At 33.3% G+C, this 21,485-nt stretch overlaps 3 protein-coding genes across 7 annotated transcripts in view; 2 read left to right on the forward strand and 1 right to left on the reverse strand.

The window, feature by feature from the left end:
- The first annotated feature begins 239 nt into the window (after positions 1-239).
- Positions 240-4,472, forward strand: LOC127795504 (glutamate dehydrogenase A). 2 transcript variants are annotated; one of them, XM_052327233.1, is made up of 8 exons: positions 246-449; positions 570-683; positions 1,518-1,814; positions 1,933-2,049; positions 2,375-2,625; positions 3,405-3,480; positions 3,557-3,643; positions 3,925-4,472. In XM_052327233.1, the coding sequence occupies exons 1-8, from the start codon at positions 342-344 to the stop codon at positions 4,108-4,110; spliced, it is 1,236 nt and encodes a 411-aa protein (XP_052183193.1). In that variant the 5' UTR covers positions 246-341; the 3' UTR covers positions 4,111-4,472. The 2 variants fall into 2 exon arrangements, with proteins under 2 accessions (XP_052183202.1, XP_052183193.1); XM_052327242.1 differs by lacking the exons at positions 3,557-3,643; positions 3,925-4,472 and having other exon boundaries at positions 240-449; positions 3,341-3,480.
- Positions 4,473-14,949: 10,477 nt separating this feature from the next.
- Positions 14,950-18,862, reverse strand: LOC127797023 (uncharacterized). Its single transcript, XM_052329481.1, has 6 exons — positions 18,563-18,862; positions 18,368-18,463; positions 17,629-17,878; positions 17,418-17,514; positions 16,588-16,653; positions 14,950-15,289 (listed from the first exon to the last, which is right to left on the reverse strand). Exons 1-6 carry the CDS (start codon positions 18,720-18,722, stop codon positions 15,101-15,103), a joined length of 858 nt encoding a protein of 285 aa, XP_052185441.1. The 5' UTR covers positions 18,723-18,862; the 3' UTR covers positions 14,950-15,100.
- Positions 18,863-19,110: 248 nt separating this feature from the next.
- LOC127790751 (ATP-dependent DNA helicase SRS2-like protein At4g25120) overlaps positions 19,111-21,485 on the forward strand; it is a 47,222-nt gene continuing 44,847 nt past the window's right edge. For all 4 annotated transcript variants that reach the window (XM_052320409.1, XM_052320427.1, XM_052320418.1 and 1 more), the window contains exons 1-4: positions 19,111-19,409; positions 19,904-20,708; positions 20,812-20,853; positions 21,025-21,188. In XM_052320409.1, coding sequence (XP_052176369.1) covers positions 19,246-19,409; positions 19,904-20,708; positions 20,812-20,853; positions 21,025-21,188 — 1,175 coding nt within the window. In that variant the 5' untranslated portion in view covers positions 19,111-19,245. The remainder of the gene's footprint in view (positions 19,410-19,903; positions 20,709-20,811; positions 20,854-21,024; positions 21,189-21,485) is intronic.

The raw sequence follows: 21,485 nt of genomic DNA on the forward strand, positions 1-21,485 counted from the left end.
CACGTGGAAAGATTTGTTCCGCTGCTTATGGACGTGGTTACATCCCTCGACTGTACGCCGCGTAACTTTAAAACGTAAGTTAAAAAAGTTCCGGTAATATGTCAAATTCCATTTGTCAAATAAAGTAAGGGGTAATATTAATTAAAAATTATTATTTTTAATACAAAAATATTATCTGACGCCAGTGGCCTGGCCTCCCCCCTTCGTCTGTTCCTCCCTATAATTTATAAATAACTTGGCTTTCTATGTCCCGACCCGATACGTAAACAGCTCCATTTCTTTTTCAAGTCTTCTTCTGCTGTTCGATTCGTTTGGGCATCCGGGTGATTTTCCCACAAAGCATGAATGCTCTCGCCGCCACAAACCGTAATTTCCGCCATGCGGCTCGCATTCTCGGGCTGGACTCCCGAATCGAGAAGAGTCTCTTGATCCCATTCAGAGAAATCAAGGCAAGATTGTTCTTATTTTCGTTTTAGATTTTGAGTTATGGGTTGTTTGTTTGTGTAAATGTGTAACTTGGGAATTTGTGGATGGGTTCGTGATTTTTTGCTGCCTTGGGTTTTGATCAGGTGGAGTGCACCCTTCCTAAGGACGATGGCACTCTGGTGTCCTACGTTGGATTCAGAGTCCAGCACGATAATTCTCGCGGCCCCATGAAAGGGGGGATCAGATACCATCCCGAGGTTATTTTTTAATTTGGTTGTTTTGAGTTGCATCTTCTTTCAGGAGATTCTGTGTTTTTGATCTTTGCAGGTCTTGGTTGATATGCTTTGATTTTACTTGGTGTTGAGTTTCGATTCCCTTTGGGAATACAATATTATTGTTCGAATCCATTCATTGAACTCAAAACAGAGTTACACGAGTTCCTCACTTTGTGAGGGTAGGGGAGCATCCTATCTGTGCATAGCCTTTTTCTTAGTTTTTCTTGCTAAGTAGTTGTTTCCACACCTTAAAGCTGAGACGGCCCTTTCGTCCCAAAGAAACAATTTTACCATTGTACGAAGGCTCGTCTCTAAAGCCTTGTAACAGTGCAAATTTAAAACTCTGTGTCTGAGAACGGAAAAAGGGTTAATCTGCTGTACTAGAATTTGATGCTCTTCCAATTTGTCCTGTATCTGTCACAGAGCTTGGTCTAGCTGAACTAGGTGATACATATGATGTTCGTATGACGATCAGAATAAAATCAAAATAGCGAAATTTGAAGCGTCATTGGGGGTGTAATTGTGAATCAATTAAGATCTAAGAGATCCTAAAAGTCCTGATTGCAGCATGTTATATGAGATATTTTGCGGAAAATTGTGGTACTTTTTCAGATCAAGGAGTGATTCAGAATAGATAGAACTATAGAGGATTATTTGAAGAACCAAGGGGCTTCTGTATATGGTCTTCTAGTATAGACCCTCTTCTGCATTCTGAACAATTCGTCCATGAATCCCGGTTCTATAGCTTTAAGACTACACAGAATCAATATATGATTTTGAATTGTGGAATCAAAAGCTTCTTATTTTCTTGTACAGGTTGATCCTGATGAGGTAAATGCGCTGGCTCAGCTAATGACCTGGAAGACTGCCGTGGCTGATATTCCTTATGGTGGAGCTAAGGGTGGAATCGGGTGTTCTCCAAGGGATTTAAGCAAGAGCGAGCTGGAACGCCTCACTCGAGTCTTCACTCAAAAGATTCATGATCTTATTGGGGTTAATATGGATGTCCCTGCTCCAGACATGGGAACAAATGCCCAGACCATGGCCTGGATGTTGGATGAATACTCAAAGTTCCATGGCCACTCACCAGCTGTTGTGACCGGAAAGCCCATTGTGAGTACTCAAGAAAAAGGGTCCAAGTGTATTTTCTATATCTATTTGAAAAAACAATCGGCAACTTAAAAGGAAAGAACTTCTTATTTTCCCCTCACTATTATCTTTTCAACATTAGGATCTTGGTGGATCACTGGGTAGAGAGGCTGCAACTGGACGTGGAGTTGTTTATGCCACAGAGGCTTTACTTGCTGAATACAAAAAGTCGATCAAGGATTTGACATTTGTCATACAGGTATATCTCATATTGATGCTTCTTTGTCTATTTCGTGTCAACAAAACAACAACATATCAAACATTTATCCCTCTATGTAGAGCCGGTTACATGAATCTAATTCGCTTGTCATTTCTATCAATGCCCTTATATATTCCAAGGCCCTTAAAACTCATATCAAGCCTAAGCATTTTCCACCAAGTATTTTCTTGGTCTTACTCTACATATTTTACTAAATACTTATTCCACTTCTTCTACTCTCCTCACAAAAGCATCTGTTAGTCTTTTAATGAGTCAAGCGTACTAATTCTTTTGTAAATAAAGTTATTGAAGTAAGTCTTTTTAGGGTTTCGGGAATGTGGGTTCCTGGGCTGCAAGGCTCGTTCATGAGAGAGGTGGCAAGGTAATTGTAGTAAGTGACATCACTGGAGCAGTTAAGAACCCAAATGGAATTGATATACCAGCTTTGCTTAGTCATAAAGAAGCAACAGGCAGCTTGGTTAATTTTAGCGGTGGAGATGCCATGGATCCAAACGAACTGCTTGTACATGAGTGTGATGTCCTCATTCCATGTGCTTTAGGAGGAGTCCTGAACAGGTTTGTCTCTTGTTTTTCCCAAAAACTTGTTTTAATTGAAATATATCATAAATTTATGGCTTCTTGTCGTTTATAACTGCTATTGTTACTATGATGCAGAGTAAATCTTTCTTGCTTTTATGTTCTTTTACTTAGTCTACCAATCCCTCTTCCCCTCTCCAGAAGAGAAAGAAAATTTCTGTTCTAATTGTTGTTTAATTTCATAGGTTATTTGGATTGGAAACAAGGCTTGATTTTTAAAGCTTGAAATAAACCTTTAAATTACACATCTGCACTCAAAACACTTGTACTTTTTCTTGTTCTTTTCCCTTGCTTTGAAAAGGCTCTTAATTCTTTTGCCATACACTTCTGATAGAAATAACTACCGCAATTGTGGGCTTACCTTCTATTAAGCAAAAGCATGACAGAACTCAGTCAAGTTGCATATCTGCATGAATGCATCAGAACTCAACCAAGATTCGATACAAATATGTATGTGAAGTTGAGGGTATAGTTTGGAAGGTGAAGTGTGTGGAGAATTCATGCATATTGTAAATGATACATTCCTCAAATACAAAATGCCCAGCCCATTCCAGTTGTGGATTGAGGGCTTGGATCCAGTCGAAAGAAATGTCTAAATTGTAGTTTCTGTAAATGAACGATGAGTCTTATGAAGAGAGAGATTTCTGGAATTTACAGCACATATAATGATATTTTGGTCATGCTATTGAATCAGAACTTGTTTTCTGCAATATATCTTTGCTCATTTTCTCTTGCCATTTTAACTTTGAAATGCAAAGAGAAAATGCCGGGAGCGTAAGGGCCAAGTATATCATCGAAGCTGCAAATCATCCTACTGATCCAGACGCAGATGAGGTATATTGGATTCCTACTTTTTAACTTCTCTTGGATAAACATTTCCCCTCTGAAACTCTATCTATTGCTACTGCAGATTCTATCTGAGAAGGGAGTTATAATTCTACCCGATATATATGCAAATTCTGGAGGTGTCACGGTCAGCTATTTTGAGTGGGTTCAGGTATCAAAGAAATCAACTTTTCCCTGTGACATTTTGTCATTAATTCTGTTTTCTGGACTATTATGTGCTGTTTTTCATTGAAAAACATGCAATAAAAGATGTTGATCCTAAAGGAAGTATCAGTCGTGGTTGGTGTTGACTTGGTGAAATTATATTTCGAGTTTTTTTAAACTACACTTATCTGTCCATAACCATCAGTATGCCGTGTTTGCACTTACAAGTTTATAAAGAATCAATGGTAGTGTATACAAGATCTATTATAATTTGTGTTATTCTTGCAGAACATTCAAGGATTTATGTGGGAAGAAGAGAAGGTGAATAGGGAGCTCCATAGATACATGACGAAAGCTTTTCGTAACATCAAGAACATGTGTCAGACACATGGCTGCAACCTTCGAATGGGCGCCTTCACGCTGGGGGTGAATCGTGTTGCTCGAGCCACTGTGTTAAGGGGTTGGGAAGCATAACTAAATTAACTTCCCCTTATTGTTCTTCTTGAAATGCATTCCTTTCTTATAGCTGAAAACTGCAGTTTGATATCCATTCTTATCGATCTCCCAACAACCTTCCCCTTTTTCTTCCTTTTTTTTGGGGGGGCGGGGGGGGTTTGCTAATTCAGCAATCTTACTCTTGTCTTATTCATCTTCAATCTTGACATCACAGATTGTGAAATATACAGTGAGTTCAGTTCCAAAGTTCCTTAGAAGCCATAGATTAATGGGCAAATTATATCCTTGTTAGGGATGGGAAAATGAATTAGGATGCTGTTGCTCATTGTTGGTGTGTTTTGAATTATTTATACAACAATAATATTATGAATTTTACTTTAGTCTGGATATTTCATGCTACATGTTGTTCGGACTTGTTTTGAATAGTTAAGGATAATAAATTTGATGTTGAGAGAGTGTGTTGAATTCAAGGGGCAACTGGGAGAAATACTAGGTCTCTCTCTCTTTCTTGCTTCTAACCCTTAAAAGCAAAGGAGGAGCAAATTGGATATTTCACTTCGGTAACCCTCCAATTTAGAGCACTCTCTCAACATGTACATTGTTCTAATTCTAAATATGCATAACTACAACTTGATAAATGTATGTATATATGGCTTATTATGTTTATGCATTTATCTTAATTATATATATATATATTTTTGGCTGAAATATTAATTTCTGCTCAAACCTAACTCAATTCATAATTATATCTATAAATTTGCTCCTAAAATCGATCAAATCATAAAACAATCTAAATCAACTCAAATGGGTCAAAATCAAAATTAGGTATGATTGATTGAGTTGCATCTCAGTTACAAGACTTGTATGGTTAAAATAAAAATTACCCTCTACATTGTTTCATTGTCAAAAATGTGCGCGGAAAAATAATATACAGCTCATTTGAAAACCAAAATGCATATAATAAATTTTTATATTGAGTAACTTACCCATTAATAAATTGTTATACTAGAAATAAATCCACTCTCTAAATAAATAAAAAAAGAAATTCAACTTTTTTTTTTATATTAGTATAAGATAAGATAAAAAAAAAATTGAGAGATCTTATTATAAGATAATTGGTGTAGGTCAAGTTTATAGGCCGAAAAATTTGAACCCAAATACAAAGTCCCTAATGTTAATTGGATCTAAAAAATTAGATGTAGACCCAAATATAAAAATTAGATATAGACTCTAATCTAAAAATTAGATGTAGACCTGAATCTAATTAGAAAAAAAAAACCTAAACTATTCAATAGCCATAGTTTAGGTTGACTATCCAATCCTACACAAATAAATAAGCACTCTAGGTGATAGCATGTTGAAACAAGTGTAATTTTTTTTTTCTTTCTTGGAAAAATTAACAAGTAGAATTGATAAGAACATTATTTCTCAAGGGGTACAAATTTAATTTGCACTCTCTCCCCTCTCACTTTGGTAGGGAGGTTTTATAGCCATGGTTTATTCAATCTTCTTAAGTTTTGTAAGTACAAAATGATTGTATTTGAAAATAATGCTTATCAAGATTAATGAAATAAAAAATAAATGCAAAAGAAACATAAGTAATTTAAAATGATTCAATCAAATAGTCTAATTCATTACCTTAACTTCTCATTATGGATTTTAAAGCACCGACTAAAATTTTTTATTTGTTTCTAAGTAAGCCTTTTAGTTCCAAGACAGAGAATATAATCTCCTATTTTGCAAAGTAGGTCTTCTATTAATCTTACTAGGCAAATACAATGAGATTATAATAAGAAAGGATCTGAGAAATAAGTCTCTTAGTTACAAGATATCTCAAAAATTAAATATAAGGTCTAGAACAAAATAATACAATGAAGAACAAAGTCTTTTGAGAGAAAAATTTAAAAACACTTGAGCACTTGAGAATAACTAGTTTCACAACCATGCGTTGCACGGGCATAAAATATTAAAAAAATAAATTTTAATTGAAAAATATTATAATAAAAGTAAAATGAGCTAATTCAAATGTAATATGAATAAATTGACATATAAAGTATTGTTACAATTTTTGGAACACTTCTTTATACACGACATTTGTTGTCGAATCAATTTATTTTTTTTCACAATCACGTATGAGAATTTTCAATCCTTGTCGACTTGTAACTTTAGAAAGTGCAACGTAAAGTTGACCGTGAGCAAACATTGGCCTCCTTAAGTACAGTCCAACGTGTGACAGTGACTAACCTTGACTCTTGTTTATGGTCATGTCATAAAAAATAATAAGTGGAAATTATCTTCTTTAAAATTTAAAAGGTAACCGCACATCTAAAAAAATTAATGACATACGTGGGATAAAAACCTTGTCACTTGCATTACCACTTGACAACATATTGTGTATCTATGTGGCATGACGTGAAAAAAAGGTTAAATTTCGTTTTCAAAATAAGGTTCATGAGTAATATAAGGCATAAGTAATAGAGAGAAGAGATATTGTTATTTGGATAAGAATATAATTCATTAAACATCAATATCAAAAGTCATATGTTAAAGACATAACCAAAGAACTTAAAAAAATCACAAGAAAATATTAAAAAGGTCGAAGTAATAATAATATAACAACTCAATTCTTTTCAACTTTAACTTTCTGCAATTTCATAGAAGATAGCACCGTTGAACCGCAATCACTTTCATTGATTTGTGTTTTGCCAATAGTGTCCTTTGTAGCCTTCCTTGGTGTTTTGTCAGGAGACGTTACTTCATTATCCAAAATTGAATCCTATTCAGTGGTATTTGTTTCATTATTTCCATTCTCACTATCATTGCTTATGTTGATGATATGATCAATCCGTTTAAATCTTTTGATTAAGTCAACATCCTTTGAAACACTCACCAGTGTATAAACACTATCTTGCTTGTCAACATTTTTTTTGGTTCACATTTATTTTGAAAAGGTATTCTTGACCAACAATGCACTTGATTTCCATGGGAATAATTTTTGGGTCAATATCATTTCCAATTGTGTCCTATGAAGCATGAAAAAAAAAATGTTAAGTAACACATGAAACAACTTTATAATATTTTTGTAAAAAATGAATTATTTTACCTTGGCAATTTTGTCTTTTAACTCTCGAGCTATTTTTCCAATCAACTCAAGGGACTAGGTGTCCCAAAGAAGTAACGTAGCACACTTCGTTCTATCCACAACGTTAAAATTAAGCTTGTAACGAATTTCAGTACTCCTTACAATGAATACAGTAATAGTTTCTATCTTTCTCTTTAACCTTTTGAACACATTTCTTGTAACTCATGAAATACCATCCCCTTTATGGAATTATTGCAGAGATCACACACGACATACAAACATATTCTGCCTATAATCGAAATGTAATGAATAAATAAATTTCTGATTTAGATTAAATGGAATTGTAAATCATTAAGTAGTGAATCAAAAAAATACTAACATTTAAACTAATTACGTGATCACTCCCAACAATTTGCTATAGAGTTCTAACCTTAAACATTTTAGTTTCAATTTCCTATGTGATAGTTGGCTAAGAAGATGTTGAAATTTGATTAATTTGCATCGAATGCTCTTGGCCCAAAGATAGGTTGAATTTTGAAATTATTAGAAATTCATTAGGCATCTACTTGAACGTTTAATTAAGCATAGACATTGGATGGTAGTCTAGGTTTAATTTCAATTTGATACGTAATTTTTTAAGAACAAAAGCTAATTGTACATTGCACCTATTTTTGAATTCCACGATCTCTGGAATATTGGCGTTAACATAAAGTTTTGTTGTGTTAAACGTGTTTGAGATTCCAACTGTTCCTGCACAAAAAGAAATTATTTGTATTAGTATAAATTGTCAAAATCGATTCATTTTTGGTTTGTTATTGTATTAAAAAAAATTGTAAATAATTTAGGAATGACCTTTGAAATATTTGATCTTGCAAAACTGCACGGTTTGTTACTATATTAAAAAAAATCTTAAATAGTTTAGGAAATGAACATTTGAAATATTTGGATTTGCAAAATTGCACGGTTTGTTATTGTATTAAAAAAAATCTTAAATAGTTTAGGAAATGGACCTTTGAAATATTTAGTTTTGCAAAACTACATGATGACAATCAACGCCTCATTTCGATCACCTTATAGATATTGTTGCATCTTGTCTGCGTAGGTCTCCCGAAGAGTGCATAATAGTTGATTTTTACTATAAAGAACATAACTAATAAATAATTAGTTTGATTAAAAAATTTATATATTTATAATTTGTAGGATAGAAAGTAGTACATACTCTAGATCTTAAAGTACAACTTCCAGATTTCTGTTGCCTTTTCTCAAGGTGGAATTCTTCATGTTTGAGCTGTTGAACTCTACGATGTGTCAAATTACATCTGAAACAAAAAAAAATAATGATTAGTGATTGAAGATATTAGTGGTATATAAGAAAGTGTCTTTACCGAACAGTGGTGTTTGATCGGAATGAGGCGAATCCTTTATCTCCGAAAATGTCTTAAAACTGAAAATAGTTGTTGGAAAATAAATGTCATTTGTAGATCTGACATAAGTTCCATTATTGAAATAAGATGGTAATCGTGACCGGTAACTGGGTATACTCCTTTGTTTGTTTCCACAGATATGCATTTTATGCAATATAGTCCGTTTTCTTCGATTAAGTTTTCAAATTTTTGAATCAAAAAATCTTTTACTGTTGCTTGAATCCGTGTCCCTTGCATCAAGAACTCGATAAACAAATCATTTTAATCATTTGAAAAATTTTAGAAAGAAGAAATTAAAATTTAAAAATTTTGATAAATAACATACAAAGATTGAATATAGAAAAAATACTTTTTTGTCAATAAAAACGTATTCAAGTTTTTTTCCATACCTTCCATAGGGAGAAACAGTCCATTTACGGGCACATTGGACTTGTATATGATGTTCTACCCTTGTGTTTGGTTTTGATGATGAAAAACAATATCATGTTTTATTCCCAAGTCATGAGTCAAGTTTATGGTTTTCAACAAAAATCAATTTCTAATACTTTGTTAAAATGAAAACCAAATGATTTATATTCTTATACATGGAGATGTGAATAAACATGTATTATGATAAAATCTCCTAAAATGTTTTTCGAATTAGCTTTGAAGTCGTTGGTCAACATAGAGCTAAAATTGTTCTAAAGCAAAAGACCAACTAGAAATTCAAATGAAAGGTTTTCAATATAAGTTTTTCATATTTTGAAACATGCATGAAAGGTTTTGGCTTGAAACTTAATCGTATGAAAAATCCTTTAGTTCATGCATCATGTCTTGAAACTCGTTTTGATAACGCTTCAATATTTTTCTAAGTCTGGAAGCCTAGCACCTTATAAGGAGACATATATGAAAATGTTTTCTTTTTAGAAAACTAATTCCCGGTAATTCAATAACTAACATTCATTAGTGATAAAATGATTTTTAACAAATTTTTCAAGAAATGAAAAGTGTATATCTTGGAGATGATAAAATCGCAAAATCCTAAATTCTTACTAAAATCCAAATTCTACTTTTTTATTCTTATGGATTTTGATTTTTTAGATATTTTTATTGAATCCAAATGGAGGGTACTTTCTTATTTACATTTATGTATTAAAGTAAATGGAAGGTAAAATATAAATTAAACAAAATGAGGACATTTACTTTAACTAAAGAAATGTAAGTATGTGGTGATGTTTTGTATTAATCAAGTGTGCTTCTCATGTTATCTGTCAAGTTTTCAGATTTTCCAAGAAGATAGTCGACTATGTTGTTTAGTGCTGTCGACTACGCATAAGGATAGTCGACTATGCTTGTTCAGTCTATCGACTATATCTTGCATCTGTCGACTATTTTTGCATCTGTCGACTATTGTGAAAGGATAGTCGACTATGCTATTTCATCTGTCGACTATGTTTGTTCATGAATTTCAAAATTTTCTTTGTAAATTTTGATCTGTCGACTATGTAAAATGATCTGTCGACTATGGGATTTTTTGTGTTATAAGATAGTCGACTATGCTTTTTTGTCTGTCGACTATGGCTAGTTTTATTTGATAAAATAGTCGACTAACCTATTTGATCTGTCGACTATGTGTTTCACAGAAAATTACAACGGTTAGTTTTTCAATCTCCAATGGCTAGTTTCTCATTCTCCAACAGTCACAAACGACTTCATTTCTCTTCAATCTTGTGGGAAGATTATATATACATATCAAGGAGATCAAGAGAAGGCTAATGGATGGGAATGAATTAATTTGAGTTTACTGTTACTCTCGTTTGTATTTACAGTGATTGTGTTTCAATTTTTTCTCTCTTCAAGGCTTTGATTTTAACTTGTATTAATTCATTCAAGCCTTATTTTTATTGTGAGAGAACTTGTAACTAAGAGTGCCAACTCTTAGCATCTTGTTTACATTTGTATCACTCTTATTTTCCTAGCTTTGTGCTAGAAGACTTGCTCGTTAAAGCAAGTGGCTGTAATTCCTAGCTAGGTGCTAGAGGGCTTGCTTGTATAAGCAAGAGGTTGTAATTCCTAGTCTTGGACTAGAGGATCTACTTGGTTTAAGTAGGGGGTTTTAGTGGATGGTTTGAAAAATCCTTAGTGAGGAGCTAAGGTAGTGGATTAGGCTTGGTTAAGCCGAACCACTATAAATCCTTGTGTTTTCTTATACTTGTGTTCTTTGATATATTTATCTTTCCAAGCATTTCTTTATTCCTCACTCAGTTCTCATATTTATCTTTGTTCATTTGTCATTTTTATGGTTTACGTTTTAAAACTCTAAAACCTCAATCTGTATCAAAAAGTTTTTATTTTAAGTTCTATCAATTAAATTTTTAAAATAACCAATTCACCCCCCCTCTTGGTGTGTGCCATAGCACCTACCTGTTCTAACAGTATACGCTAATCTCCCCAGTTTTTGTTAATATCTTTCAATAAGGTAAAGTAAGGAGCCATAACATGAAATGAAATGGGAGACAAAATAATGCAATTCCAAAGTTTTTTTTTTCTGATTTACTGAGTATTTTTTTTTTAGTGCATATATAGGGTTGAGTTGTTGCTTTGATAAACTAGTGGTGAACCCGTGTGATACACGGGAGAATTTAATTTAAAAATAAACTTGTTATTTTAAATAATTTTAACAGAATTGATGATTATAGTTTTTTTTAATTTTTAATTATTTATCAAAATTTAAGTTTAATTAATTATTCGCTATTCAATATGCTAATGAAGAACACTTTTAATTCAATGTATTGTCATTTAATGTGCTAAAGAATAATTAATACATTAAGTAGGTCACTTTACAAAATACTTATAATGTTTTTTATTTATTATGTTATATTTATTTATAAATAAATATTATAAAATCTATAATATATTCACTCAAAGATATTCGTTATTTTTTATTGATTATATTATAATTATAAATATAAATTAAAACTCTTAAATATGAGTAAGAATAAGTTTTTTCAATAATAACAAAATTTTAAAAATAAGAATTTTGATTTCTTCCGTAGTCTTAAAAATGTGATACCTTAAATATTAATTAACATTGAAAAACCCTAGCATTTGACAACCTTAAATGATTTTTTATGAATTTGTTAAGATATCAAATTTTCAAGACTATAATATAATTATTAAAGTAATTAATAATTAATTAATCACTACCTTTGATTTAATGCAAGTTTTTGAGGGAAAAAATTCATCAATGATTGACGCTTGGCAAAATACTTTATTTGATTATCATATTTTAATATTATATATATATAGAATAAAGTTATAAAGATAAAATTTTAAATAAATGGATAATTTTTTATGACTTAATTAATAGTTTAAGTTGTCTATTAATATTTCTCATAAAATTCATGCAAATTTAATACAAATTTTAGAGGCAAAAAATAGCTTGGCAGATTTTTGGAGGGAAAAAAAATTTGCAAACTATAATACTTTAATATAATATATTATATATTATTATATTATGCAAAAATAAAATTTTATTTAATGAATAATTTTTTGTGACTTAATTAATACTTTAAGTGTCTATTCATATTTCTCATAAATAATAATTATTTTTGATTAATTAATATCATTGAAAAATTCATGCAAGTTTAATACAAATCTTAGATGTAAAAAATAGTTTGGCAAATTTTTGGAGGGAAGAAATATTTGCATACTATTCTACTATATATTATACTATTCTACTATAATATATAATATTTATATTATATTATATAAAGATAGAATTTTATATAAATGAATAATTTTTTGTGACTTAATTAATAGTTTAAGTGTCTATTCATATTTCTCATAAATAATATTTATTTTTGATTGATTGATGGATTAATTAAATATTTAATATTCACATAATAATGTATTAGAAAACCCATGATTAGTATTGAAAAACTCGTGTATTTAAAATTCATTATTAATTTTACAATAATTAGTTCATATTATTTCAAAACAATTGAAAGATTTAAATTATTAATACAAATTACAAAATGTAAATTATTTATGCAATAAGTACTAAATGCAAATCATTAATGCAAGTTTTGGGGGAAAATTTTATTACTACTTATTATTTCAAAACAATTGAAAGATTTAAATTATTAACGTAAATTACAAAATGTAAATTATTAATGCAATATATTAATTACAAATCATTAATGCAAGTTTTGAGCAGAAATTTCTTTTTTCAAGACTATTTTACTTTTATATATATAAAGATTATTTCAAAACAATTGAAAGATTTAAATTATTAATGCAAATTATAAAATGTAAATTATTAATGCAATAAGTACTAAATGCAAATCATTAATGCAAGTTTTGGGGAAAATTTTATTACTACTTATTATTTCAAAGCAATTGAAAGATTTAAATTATTAATGCAAATTACAAAATACAAATTATTAATGCAATAAATATTAATTACAAATTATTAATGTAAGTTTTGGGGAGAAATTTCTTTTTTCAAAATCATTTTACTTTTATATATATAAAGATATTTTGAATTGGTTAAAGATGGTGAGTTTTTCAAAATATATAGAGACCAATGATTTAGTTTTTTGATGGGACACAAATTATTGAGGATACATAATCAGATTCATGGGGAAAAAATAAATTAATGCAGGCACTAAACAGGATCAATGCAGTGAGAGCAAAGCATGGGATACAAAAATGCTAGGCCAAAAAAAAAAAAAGGGGGTAAAAATTTAAAAATGCTTGTATTAAATACAATGTTCAACAGTGTCCAATGTCCTATGTGAAATCAATGATGTAGAATGTATTTGTCACAAAAAAAAAAAAAAGCTTTAGGAATAGAGTTTTAGGCAGGAAAAAGTGTTAGCGGGACCCATACATCTCAGTAGTTTTATATAATATAATAATAATAAATAATAGATTTGAACACTTGAAACTTGTAATCAATTATCTAACTATTAAATGCACCAACAACTTGGTATTTATAGACTTCATCGACCCTTTGAATTTAATAGCCATTGGTTGCCATAAATGATATGCAAAACTAGCCATTAAGGTGATTTGTGACGAAAACAATTGATAAGATTAAGAAATAGTCGACTGATTTGGCCAAACCCTAAGGAAACAATCGACATGAGAGACAAAACGGTCGATCGATTTTTATGCAGTGGTTATCGATCGTTCTTGGCCGAGAGCATGCAATTAACTGGTTGACAATAAGGCCTTGAGCGGTCAACAATTTGTCCTTTGCGTTTTAAAACCTTTGTTTCAAGTTTTTAAGTGCTTCAAAATCGATTTTGATGAGATAAATTTAAATGATTTTTGACATAAAATCTGATTTTTCCAAATGCCACGAAAAGGTTTGAGAATGAAATTAGAGTGTGTTTGATTGCACGCATTTATCATAGAAAATGTGTAATTATTACATATATTTTTTATGAAAGTAATCAAATACTCTTAATTTTCTATGAAAAATATGTATATGGTACAAGTATTTAAAACTTCTTTTCATGGAATTCATTTTCTAAAGGGGTGGGGTGATTTTTATTTTCTAGACAATCATTACTTAAAATTAAATTCTAGATAATGCAATCAAACACATCTTTATTGGCATTGGTTGCAATTGATTTTTATGATGTGAAATTGATTTTCATTTTGGTGTGTGCAGGACTTGTAAAGAGACTTAGGTGCACCAAGTAAGAAATATTTTGACTAAATTTTTATTATAAAAATAATATTATTTTTTATCATCAAAATTAAAACAAAGAGCAAAACAACATATGTTACATTGTTTAGTCCTTCAAGTCTCGGTCTACTTGGTTATGGAGGGAGTGGAACCAGTGATACTTTTCACATGAAATTCAATCTGAGAGCCAAGTAGCCCATTAGATTTACCAGATTGTTTGAACTCTGGTGTCTATCTTTTCCTTGAACTATTCAGGGAATGGCCCTAGTTACTCGGTTGGGGTTTGCAATGACTTACGATTATCTCAAGTATGTTTCCCCATATCTCTCTTGACCTACTTCTTGTTTGGTCTTAGATTGTTCCTCTCTAGGTACTTTCATGTTACACTCGAGTAAGGCTAGTTGTTTGGCTTAGCTCGGGTATGCCCCAACTTGATCTGGTACTCTTATCGTTTACTTGTTAATATATTATTTAAAAAAAGCTCGTCGCGATGAAAAACTAATTTAATTACCTCCTATTACCCCTTCTTACTCTGGAAAATATAATTTTGTGTAATTACACTTTAAATACATTTAATCCCATTCATATCATGTATGTGGAATTATTAGCTATTATGGGAGGTAAAAAACATCATCATTTTAGATTGGACATATATGACAGAAACAAAAAAGTGTGTTAAAGACATTATGCACATTAAAATATCAACTTAAATGTGTCTTCAAGGCAAGATATAAAGAGCCTGCTTGGTTGAGACTAGAGAGACGCTCCGATGGATACAACACTTGGGAAATTCAAAAGCAAATATTAGCTTTTATCCTTTGATTAATCCTCTTGAAATCTACATATTCTATAGGTTTTATTGCCTACCTTACAGTCGATACCACTAAATTTACAGCTAAATATTCGTTTATGTGCATATCCCCCAGCCGCAGTGCATCTCTTCACTTCTTCCTTCAATAAATCGCTTCTGTCACCCAATGCCCAAGCTACAGATATATGAGGCCGAGGATCCTGTAGTCAACAACAGCCAATACAGAGGGGGCAATTAAAGATAATGTGGAAACATAAATTAATCTACTTTTGGAGGAAATATAATTGTTAGTTTTTATGGTTCTCTTTGGGGGGATTGGTCAATGGGATTGATGACCTGTTCTCAGGGAGAACAGAATTATGAAGAATTGGGTTGATTTCTTCAAATTCATTTCCTTTAAATTTGGGAATGAAAGTAGGGTTAGATTTTGGACTCGTTGCAGCTCCAGTCCTTTCCACACCTTATGTCTAGAACTTTCTTGTCTGGCTACCAGTAGGTTGGCTACGGTGAAATGATTATTTCTACTTGCTATCAGAATATGGGAAAGTCGGGAAACGGCCCCATGCAAGGCTGAGTACAATGGACCTTCCCCAAAGCCCGGAATGCAGGAGCCTCGTGCATTGTATTCACATTTGCTATCTGAATGAATCTGGTAAAGGGGTCCCAGATGATGAAATTTTCATGACTAGGAAAGTGATCTTGCTCTAGCTTTTCTTAATTTCTTCACGTTCATTCAAAGGTTGGCCGTGAGAAGGAAAGATAGGAGTGCAGCACATCATCAGATTAGGGAATCTTTTTGGATCGTTCTGTTCCATAAGGATTTTAGTGATAAAGAAAGGTTGGATTTTACTCAAGACATTTTAGCAGAAGTCGAGAGTGCCACCCGGGGTGGGCCATTTTTGTCTGAACGGGCTCACTTGGAGCCATTTTAACTGCTAATAATACAAAGAAACAGAGCTAGATTGTAACTAGCTACTGCTTGTCTACAAAGATCATTTATTCCTCCGTCATAGTGTTGCCCGTGATATTTTCTTTTCCTTTTTATGGGGTATTAGTGGGGGATTCCAGGATCTCTGATGGATTTTTTTGTGCCACTGGAGTATGGCTTGTTCAAGGAGAAAGAAAGAGTTTCGAAGCATGATTCCTTTCTGTGGGAGAGGGCATATTGTGGCACGAGAGAAATAGGATGGGTTTTGAGAATGTAGAGAATTGGCATTATTGTCTTAAGGGAGCTATACTCATTTCCATTTTTTGCCCCCTTCTTTTTTGTGGCTAAGAGTTTTGCATCCCTCTTCAGAGGCTTTTGTGCAGTTTCTTGATAATATGTCATGGTAAATAATTTCTTTGGGGCTTAAGGATTTTGCCCATTAAGGTAGTGCTTTTAGCGTGTTTTTGTTATCTGTCAAAAACCAAAACAATATTACTTCAACAAATTGAGCGAAATGACATGCAGAAGAGTAGTATCTCCTTAAAAACTGTGAGAAGTAACAAGCCTTACCTTATAAAATTCAGGAAGATTGTGAAGCTTATAAACCTCATTAACAGCTTGAATCTGCTTAGCTATCTGAAATCAATTGAAATGTCAATTTAAAAATTCACAGTTTCAATAGCACAGTGATGCATGAATAGCACAGTAAAATTAAGTGATTGATGAATAAATTAAATTAAGAACATATTATCCTTTCACTAGTTTAACGTATTAATTTTTTTCTTTTAGGGGGAGGGGGGCACCATTTGTCCCATAGTATTAAGCTTAGAAGCCAAAAAGGAAAATATTGGTCCAAAACCAAAAGGTACTCCGTACTCCATGTATTAAAGAACTCTCTTTAAGCGGCAGATCTAATTGATGTACTGTTGACCACCGTAATATATGAATGACAGCATAAATTGGTAAGTTTTCATAGAGATGAGAACATAAAAGACATGTATGGCAAGGATATGAACGGCTGTTTTCACACCAAAGATAAGATAGTATCACTACCAACATGTGCTGATAAGTCAGGGAAATAAATACCCCCCCCCCAGTGGCAGAAAAAAGCTTATACATCTATCTGCCACTCTAAAATAGCACACAAAAATAGGGATGGCAATGGGTCCCATAATGGTCCCCCAATAATTACCCATTTAACATTAAAACAAGCATAAAAATCAAGATACAGGCATACTGTTTATTTGAAAATTTATTAAAACAAGTACGCCAATGGGTAAATGGGTGACCCATTGCCATCCTTACACAAAAAGCATAGCTGCAAAACCAATGTTCATTTCACTTTAAGGAGGAAAACAAACCACGAACAAAGTGGTGAGAAAGGGTAATAAAAAGCATACCTCTGCCAATCCTCCTGTTATAACTTCAATTGAAAGGAAGGAACGTGTGTGATCATCATTGACAAAAACCTCCCACTCACTAAAATCAATCCAGTACCTGCACTGCATCACAACATTAGCTGAAAGCAATGCTGTAAAACAGATTTCCATGCCATTACATTGTCATGCTTATGGATTAAAATGGAATATCATGAGTGTACAAATATCTGACCTCCTCTGAAACTGAAGCTTCTGACGAAGCATTGCCACCACTGAGTCAATTTGGTGCACACGGATTGGAACAGTTCTCCCCAGACTTATGTGGAATTCTCTCCCCAAGACAACTTGTTCGAGCTTCAGGTCATCAATGCATAGCATGTTGAGTGGGATGTCAATGTCAATAACATTTAGACCAGGCACAAGATGCGAGACCTTCTTCAGAAACTGTGCCATCTCCTTCTTTGATGCAAGAGGTATCCGAACTACAATGGGCATATAACATTATAACTCAGTCAACACAGTTCAGTCCAGGAACTCAAATGCAACCTAACAATGCTTTAGACACTACCAATTCAAGGAACTTGCTGGTAAAGGTCAGTGGCGCAAACTACATTATTTGCCTCCCAAATTCAATTCTCTCCACACTAGCAAAACACCATAACTTCTATTGTCCAGTCCCCCATCTGACTAAATGGAACAGCAATAGGACACACTCATAATCCTAAAATGGTTCTTTAAGAGACAGGGGAATGTGAAAATGCACAAAATTTCTTAATTTCTTAATAAGCAACAAGAGTTTGAATCATTATTCCATAGATGCAGAAGCTAGTGCTTAAGTTTGAGCTAAGTACAGCATTTGAAACATTCGATGGAAAAGGGCTTTAGGGTTTCCATCCTATAACTACAAATCTGTGGAAATACCGGATTCCCAGAAGAAAAAAAACGTTTAACATTTTCCAACAATTACCCACCCGGGATGTAGACATGCAACGAATAATTCCCTTCAACGTGAGGGAAGCTTCGAACCCTACTCGCCTGACCACCTTGCAAGCAGTCCAATGTACTCCCTTCATTGACAAAACATCAAACAGTTGGCGGTCATAGGCATTCTCAAATCGGAAGCACGTAAGCTTGAGAATCGAATGGATAAAAGAGTTTTAGCTTACCGAGAGAATTAGGAGGATTGAGGAGATCGAGAGGAGGAGGAGGCAAAGGACTCAACGCTCGAATATTCTCGGAAGTGGAAGCTGATGGCGGCGGCGGAGGATCGGCATCGGAATCGGAGTCGGAGGAGGCGGCGCCGTAAGATGCTCTCAGCGCCTCCATCTCTCTCAGTCACCAGAATATGTCGGCTGGTAGCTCGTCCTCTTTCCGCAAGACTGCAAGCACAATGCCGCGCGCTGGCCAGGTAAGACGAGACTTGCTTGGCTTGGCGTGGAGTGGAGGCGACAGGTAACGATTAAAGTGCCTATGGTTTTGAGTCATTTATCTAAAGTTTTTTTTATAATTTAAAAATAGTTTTAGTAAATTTTATAATTTATATCTTTAATACAGACACTTTATATTAATTAAAATTTAATTAATTTAAATTAAAACCTAATTAGATTAACTTTAAAGTAAACAAATGTACGTCAAACATTTTATCATCCGCCCTCGCAAATTAAAAAATATTCCTCATTTATCAAACCGGGTCCTTTCATGGAGTTATAAAACCATCCAGGCCCGGAGTCCGGATCCGCAAAATTTGAAATCGACGATAGGAGGGAAACTTGGGCGTCAAGTCTTCACCCACAAGAAACGAGAGCTACGCATCCTTCTTCCTCCTAGGGTTTCAGAGACAGTCGCTTTGATGAACAAGGAAAATGCTCGCGCAGGAGGAGACATATCGGAGGAACAGAGATTTCGGATTTCGCAGAATTTTAGAGCGGCAAAGGCCCTCCTTGACCGCAAAAGGCCTCGCCAATCAGCCAACGCCTCCGGCCAGTTTCCTCGAAACTACGCCTTTTCGCCTTCGTAAGTTTTGTTCTCCCACAAGATCAAGGAAAAAGTGGAAAACAAAGAAAGAAAATTCGTTTGGTTTATTCAGGACTAAAAAGTAAAAATCAAACCTCAATTTGCTACTTGTTTTGGTCGATAACGCCAGTTAAAAATTCTTACTTACTGTTGTCCTTGGGTGTCGAGTGATGGAAAACCTAGGGCTTTTACTCGTGGTTGCTATGCTTTCATTTTATTATTTTTTTTATTTTTTCCACTTCCAGTACCGCAATTCTGCAAATCTTGAATACAAATGCAATTTATATTCAGCCTCTTATTTGGTGGCATTTTAAATTGGTCCTCTGTGTGTGTGTGTGTGCGCGTGCATGTTTTAGAGTGTGAAAGTGCACATAGAATTCAGTTTCAGGTTAAAATGTCTTATCTCCTTTCTGTACTTGTTGGAATTAGATGCAATTTACACCCAATATAACAAGTCTAACATGTATGGTAGTTCTCGCCATTTCTTGTGGTAGGCATGCGGATGCAAAGAGAATTGAAGTTCTGTCTCAGATATCTAGTATCAAAAGGCTCCCTCTTTTAGAGATTCCCCCGAACGTGCCTTCTCCAGCTTCTGCTAAGGGGTTGAAGTTAGCAGAACTTCAATGTAACAGCAGTTCATGTTCTAGGGGTATCTCTGATAGCGAGGCTGATGAAACTTCAGCTATAAGCAAAAAGAATATTACTTTCAGGAATGAGGCAATTCCGAGTTCATTTGACACTCAAACTGCACAAGTAGAATGCAACATGTCATGCTTTGATGAAAAATCTGTCAACGTAACTGAGTTGCATGAAGGTAGTTTGAGGGAAGGGAAAAAAGATGTTCAGATTGAAGAAGAACCTGGGTCCAATTCTTTCATAACCCCAGTGAGATCATTTAAGTCTTCTTCACTATCTAGTGCTTTTGGTGATGATTTTGACGATTTCATTTTCGAAGAAATTGATGCTTTATGTGAGCAAAAGGCAATTGTAAAAACCAAATTGGAGGGATGCAGTGGTAGTTTTAGAACAGATATTCTATCTATTGAAGAGAACTCTTTGAAGTGTGAGATCAATTTGAGCTCCGTTTTCCCAGAGTTGTCAAAAAGTGATGGAGATTTGAATTCAAGTGATAATCAAGAAAAAGTTGGGGGATTGAAAACTTGTGAGGATGCAGAAAATGGAAGCATGTCCAAGGAATATGTGAAATATATGGTTTCCCTGAACGACCAGCAGCGGGAAGCTGCTTGCAGTGATACTTCTGTCCCATTGATGATTGTTGCTGGACCAGGAAGTGGAAAGGTTTGCATCTTACAACATTCATTTACCACTTCTTTGTTCTCTTGAACCTCTAAGTTGATTCTTTTGCCATGTTTCTAACTTGCTTTCTCTTGTATGATGTCAGACTTCTACTATAGTTGGACGTGTTCTCATGTTGCTTAATGAGGTAATGCCGTCCATTTTGCGCTCTTCAAATGTTTCTAAGAATCCACTGTTTTCTCCTCTGAGAACTTGGTTTTTTATGTTTCTTTCCACTTATTGTTAATGTTGTCTTGTATGTTTTATTTATTGTGCATATCAACATTTTAGTTCCACTCTTTCCTGCAAATATTATTAGGGCTTTGCTCCATCCAACATTCTGGCTATGACTTTCACAACAGCAGCTGCCTCTGAAATGAGAGATCGAATTGGAGCAGTGACTGGGAAAGGAACAGCAAAAGAGCTTATAATCAGTACATTCCACTCTTTTTCTCTACAACTTTGCCGTTCACATGCTGAAAAGTATGCATATTTTTATACCCTTTAAAGTAATCCTTACTTAGAAAATTTATTTTATTCTTTGTTCTTTCTTATCAAGCTTACTTGTGACCATATAGTCAAAAAGCAAATTAATTGGAAATTTTGCATTATGCATTACTATTAGTTGTTACCCCTAATCTGATAAGAAAATGCTAATATTTATATGACTATATCCCTGTCTTTATGGTTGAGAAAATATAGTGTGCTTAATAATATTCAAGAGGGAATGGATAAGAGAGTAGTGCTTATCTTATAAGTTATTTTTGATCTATCTTCCTC

Source organism: Diospyros lotus, chromosome 1 (genome assembly GCF_014633365.1).
Source record: "Diospyros lotus cultivar Yz01 chromosome 1, ASM1463336v1, whole genome shotgun sequence".
Taxonomy (NCBI): Eukaryota; Viridiplantae; Streptophyta; class Magnoliopsida; order Ericales; family Ebenaceae; genus Diospyros; species Diospyros lotus.